At 35.0% G+C, this 5,499-nt stretch overlaps 1 protein-coding gene across 1 annotated transcript; it reads left to right on the top strand.

Moving 5' to 3' along the window:
* The first annotated feature begins 2,505 nt into the window (after positions 1 to 2,505).
* LOC120291788 (probable disease resistance protein RPP1) lies at positions 2,506 to 3,726 on the top strand. Its single transcript, XM_039309521.1, has one exon. It carries the CDS (start codon positions 2,506 to 2,508, stop codon positions 3,724 to 3,726), a length of 1,221 nt encoding a protein of 406 aa, XP_039165455.1.
* Positions 3,727 to 5,499: the final 1,773 nt, after the last annotated feature.

Here is a 5,499-nt window from a genome sequence, read left to right as displayed (position 1 = left end):
CAATTGCTGCGAAGTTTCAGCAAACAGTCTCAACAAACTACTATGGTAACTTCACATAACTGGTAGATTTACACACATTTATAACTAAAGAAGTGCGTAGATTGGAGTTTTGTGATCGAGTCACACCATGGCAACTCTTCGTTCCCTGCTTCCTAAACATTAAATAGGAAACGCTACCCTTTACATTGATAAGATAAAAGAACTTCATTAACATACTTAAATTAATAATTGATGTTCATTGAACAGCATATTAACATCTTTGCACACCATAGTAACATGGGCGTAATTTGAGATGATAGTGAATAAATCTAAATACTCTAATTAACAAATATATTGGGTTTATCATGTATATGATTGGTATATAATGCGTCTAGTAATTAGTAAATAAGAATTATCAAAATTGTTAGTGTATGAAAATAAATTTAAGAATAACTTTAAATTCAAATATTCTAAGTATAAAGTTATGTCGTAAAAATATACAAATAAACAAGACAGTATACAACAGATTACTTAGTAAAGTAATGAACCATGTTGATAAATATGAATCATTTGTACTAAGTTGCGAATAACTTTAGTATATTTTGTATTATATGACCACATCACCCAAATATAAGAACTTTCAATAAGTCTAGTTTAAAATTTGTGCAACGACTACTTTCACAAAAATAATTCACGACAAAATGCTCTGTGTTTTGTTTCAATGCTTTGAGGGTCTCTTTTCAGAATTGAGATGGCTTTCTTGGGATTGTTTTCCAAACGAACTTGCAACCGACTTTTGCCCAAAAAATCTATTAATCCTTGAGTTATCTTGGAGCTCAATAGACGAACATTGGGTTGGTTGGACTCAACTCAAGGTATGCGTGTGCAAATAATTTAGTATAACATGTTATATTTTCTTCCAGTCACACAAGCTCTTGTGTCACACGGGGTTGTAGATCGTCATTTTATTCAAATCTCTTTTTGATTAAAGTTTATTGGCTTAATTCATACAACAAATCTTGGCTTGAAGAAGTTAACTTCCCAAAAAAAAAAAAAAGATATTATGATTTGGTTGTCGGTCATTGATCTGCATTGCATTTTATGGTTTTACATTGATACTAGGTTATTGTTGTTATATCATTTATGGCAATTATTCTCCTGATGACCTTCTTCAATTCAAATTGATTGTAGCTGCATGATTAAAGGGCATTGTAATTTGTACGTTCTATGTTAATAGTGACTAAATTTTTGTGTTGCACTATGAATAAAGGAAGTGACTTGATTAGATATTCATACATGTTTTGTGAATTTTGTAGTTTGTCCTGATGACTTTCTTCGATTTAAATTGGTTGTAGCTGCATGATTAAAGGGCATTGTAATATGTACATTCTATGTTAATAGTAACTAAATTTTTGTGTTGCAATATGAACGAAGGAAATGACTTGATTAGATATTCATACATGTTTTGTGAATTCTGTAGTTTGTAGGATTATTAGATCATCTAATGGAATAAATGTCATAGCTTAATATCTATTGACTTCATTACTTTTTAAAGAACAATTTATAAACATTAATGTTATTTTGAGTTCCCTAATCACGCCAACTAGTTGTCACGATAGATATTTAAATTTAAGTGAAATATAAGTAGTGACTATCTATACTATACAAGGATGCGATGCCAAAGAAAAACCAAACAATAGAGAGAAATTAGCAAAATAATAAAAATTGGCCAGTAAAACTGAACATGCAATCTGATTTATTAGAGCATCAATACTATTAAATGAATATTATTCTCTTCAAAAGGTTCGATATATGAAGCAAAGAAAAAACAAAAGAAAAAAAGTAAAGTGCAAATATAAATTAGTTAACAGTTGGAAGATATGTAAAATTATTTTCTATATTGAAATTTAGAAGGTACATTTACATAGGAAAAGATGCAAAGTTTAGAGTCATGAGTGCTAGTGTTGGCGACAAAATCGGTAATTGGATGATAAAGTTAGAAAGGGATGTTATAATTTATAGGGGAAGTGTTGGCTATATTTTGTCTTTTTATTATTTGATACGGGGCTAATATGAGAATAGATCTTTTTTTTCTTTCAATTTATTGGTGGGGACAATATTGGAAGAAATGAAAAAAGTGTGACAGATTGGTTTTGGCTTGTTAGGAATGCATATACATAGTATTTATAAGGTTGCTTTAGTGGAATGCTTCTTTATTCTATATATTTGTTTATGTCCCGCAAAACTTATATAAATTAAACTCGTTGGATATATATAATCATTTGATAGGTGGTTACAAGATTGAATGTCCTGGATCTGTCAAATTGTTGGCTGTTGATGGAAACTCTCGACCTCTCTACATTTTTATCTTTAGAAATATTAATTCTATGGAATTGTCAAATGCTTATGAAACTTTCCAACTCAATTGGAATGCTGAAATGTTTAGTTAAGTTGGATGTCTCACGCACAAATATCACAGAGTTGCCAAATACCATCGTCAATCTAGAGAGCTTGAAAGTGTTGAAGATGGACATGAGTGCGATGGAAAAGTTACCCAAGGCTATTGGTATGATGGAGAAACTTGAGGAAATTGATGGAAACAATTGCGTGGGACTAAATATGATTCCTAGTGATATCGGGAGACTACCACTCTTGAAGATTTTGGCATTAACAGCAACTTGTGTGGAGAATGTGTCAAAGCTTCCAAAAAGTTTGATAAATCTATGTTTGTCCATAGGAAAAGTTCCAGAGATCATCAATCGGGTGAACCTTCCGAGTTTAAGAAATCTGGAATTATGTTTCGGCAAAGACAATGATGAAACATTTGTCTACTATGAATCAGAGCGACAACCCCACGCTTTTGACAGCTCATCGCGTATGAAACTTTTGAATATTACTAGCGTAACCTCATTTGGGGGTTGGTTTCATTGTGCAAGAGAACTTGAACTTATCCGGTGCGAGACCCTATGCCAGATTCAACATCTTCCCTCCGGTTTGAGGAAACTGGAAATTAGGGATTGCAGTCTTCTTGAAGTCATCAACCTTTCCAACTTGGAGAATTTGTTAAAGCTAAGTCTATTAAATAATCAAAATTGTCATATTCAAGGGCTTGAAGGTTTAGCATCATTGCAATGCTTAAAAGTGTACAATTGCAGGTCAAACAAGTTCAACGGGCTTGAAAGACTGAAGAATCTACGGCTCTTGCAGCTTAAGATGTGTCCCTCCCTTCAAACATTGTCCAACTTATCTAACTTGAAAAATCTCAAGGAGTTCAAACTATGGGATTGTCCAAAACTGGTTGACATTGAAGGTCTTGACAGAATAAAATCACTAGAAATGCTTGATCTCCAATGCTATAGTTCCTTGCAAAGCTTACCTGGTCTATCCCACTTGAAGAAGCAGAAGAACCTGTGCCAGATTCAACATCTTCCCTCCGGTTTGAGGAAACTCACAATTAGTGAGTGCCATCTACTTGAAGTTGTCAACCTTTCCAACTTGGAGAATTTGTTAAAGCTAAGTCTAATCAACAATGAGATTTGTGATATTCAAGGGCTTGAAGGTTTAGCATCATTGCAATGCTTGAGAGTCGACAACTGCAAGTCAAGCGAGTTCAGCGGGCTGGAAAGACTGAAGAATCTACGACTCTTGCAGCTTAGGATGTGTTGGTTCCTTCAGACATTGCCCGACTTATCTAACTTAAAAAATCTCGAGGACTTTGAACTATGGTACTGTCCGAAACTACTTTGATTGAAGGTCTTGACAGATTGGAATTACTAGAAAGGCTTGATATCCTATGCTGCAGCTCCTTTCGAAGCTTACCTGATCTATCTCACTTAAAGAAGCTGAAGATGAATTGGCGGCGAGAAAAACCAGTAGCTCAACGAGATGATCTCCCACTGTAGCATTTGAAAAATCTTAGAGATCAGTAAATCCTGAAATTTGGGGCTTGGAGGAATTTGTCATCAAAATGTTGCGAGATCAATTTACGGTGATCATTCACACCTGATTTTTAATCGAAATTTCAAGCAAAATCGGCCATTTAGGTAGTTTTTATTAAAAAGCCTAGTCCAATTCGCCTTCAGCCAAAGTCATTTCTTACATGATTTTTTCTAGAAGTTTGGCTCTAACGGAATGGGTTCCGATCGCAAAAAAAAGGGAGAGATTTCCTTCTTGGTCGCCTTGAATTCACCACCGTCAAGCTCCATAGCCGGCCACTTCGAGCTCAACGACAACCATACCAGGAAGCAGAGCATCATACATGCACACTGGATGCATGACAATCCTCTTTCGAGGAGAGATTTGTGAATTCGCAGCACAATTTTTGACGGCTCTTAGCTTATTCCAATGGCTGTCGCTAACGCAGTTGGCCATTTCACCGTCGCACTGAGTTTGTCCCGTTCAACTCTGTCTTCAGATCCAAGAGTCCGAAAGGATTCTAATCCGTGTTTGATTCTCCACTACCAGCTCCGATCTTCACTGAAATAACTTCCAGAAATTCCTTTACGGATTTGGTCCCCAATCACTGCTTAGATTCGGTTCCCTGATAAGGTGAAGTGCACGCCCTGTTTCCTTCAATATAGAGACCTTGAATTCGCGAATTTGATTACATAAGAACTGAACTTTGTTCGAGGCTACTATACTGATTGCGTACGTGTTGCAAGTTCTACATGATGCTTTGGGTGTAGTTTTACTTAATAAGATTTACATTCGGACTGCTTGCTTGGAGTGCTTGCTAGTTGTTTGAGTAATTGTCCGAGGGAATTCTATACTTGTGTATGCGATTTTTGTTCCTGTTATACGTTCGCTAGCTTCTTTTTTGTTGCATATAAGTTCATATGAATCAGTTCTCCAAGTAAATCAGAAGTGCATGAGCTCAAAACCTTTGTGTGACCGATCGAGTTAGAGAACTTGTTCTTGTTGGATTGAAATCATTGTTCACTGGCTTCATGCGAACTGTTCTTGTTTATGGTACAAGATCCGTCGTCGACATTGGAATGGCCTTTGCATTTTTTCTTTGATCAGAAATCTTAATGCCAATCAAGTGCTTGTTCTTCTTTTATATTTTCCTTTTGCATCCTATAAAATGCAGATTTAAGATCCAAAATTAACAGAACTCAAAAAATTGAGGGGTTACTTTACTTGAATTAAGACCAAAGAAAGGACCAACCGTTTTAATCAGTCAAAATCATCTACCAACCTATCTATATCAACCTCTATTATTTTTCTTTGAAGATTTCATAAGCCATGTGTCAAATTTGACATACGGCACCACACTTTTTATTTTATTTTTTTGGGAATTAGGATTGAGTATTAATTGAGAATCTCTTTTTCCAGAGTTCAAGAGAAATATTTTTACTAGGTCTGATACATGCTATATAGAGACCAAACAGAAGCCTAATAGTTTAGAGAAGTCTAAGCTTACCAAACTACAAGTACCATGATTTAAATAGTTGACCATAAATAAAGATGCACTATTATTACCAAGTGTTCAACTTGTGAGAGAATATGAGTTTAAAAACA

The sequence above is a fragment of the Eucalyptus grandis genome, chromosome 3 (genome assembly GCF_016545825.1).
Source record: "Eucalyptus grandis isolate ANBG69807.140 chromosome 3, ASM1654582v1, whole genome shotgun sequence".
NCBI lineage: Eukaryota > Viridiplantae > Streptophyta > Magnoliopsida > Myrtales > Myrtaceae > Eucalyptus > Eucalyptus grandis.
This window is presented reverse-complemented; position numbering and strand designations above follow the sequence as displayed.

Coding starts and splice junctions, on each gene's coding strand:
- LOC120291788 (XM_039309521.1), top strand. CDS start 2,506: ATGGACATGAGTGCGATGGAAAAGTTACCCAAGGCTATTGGTATGATG.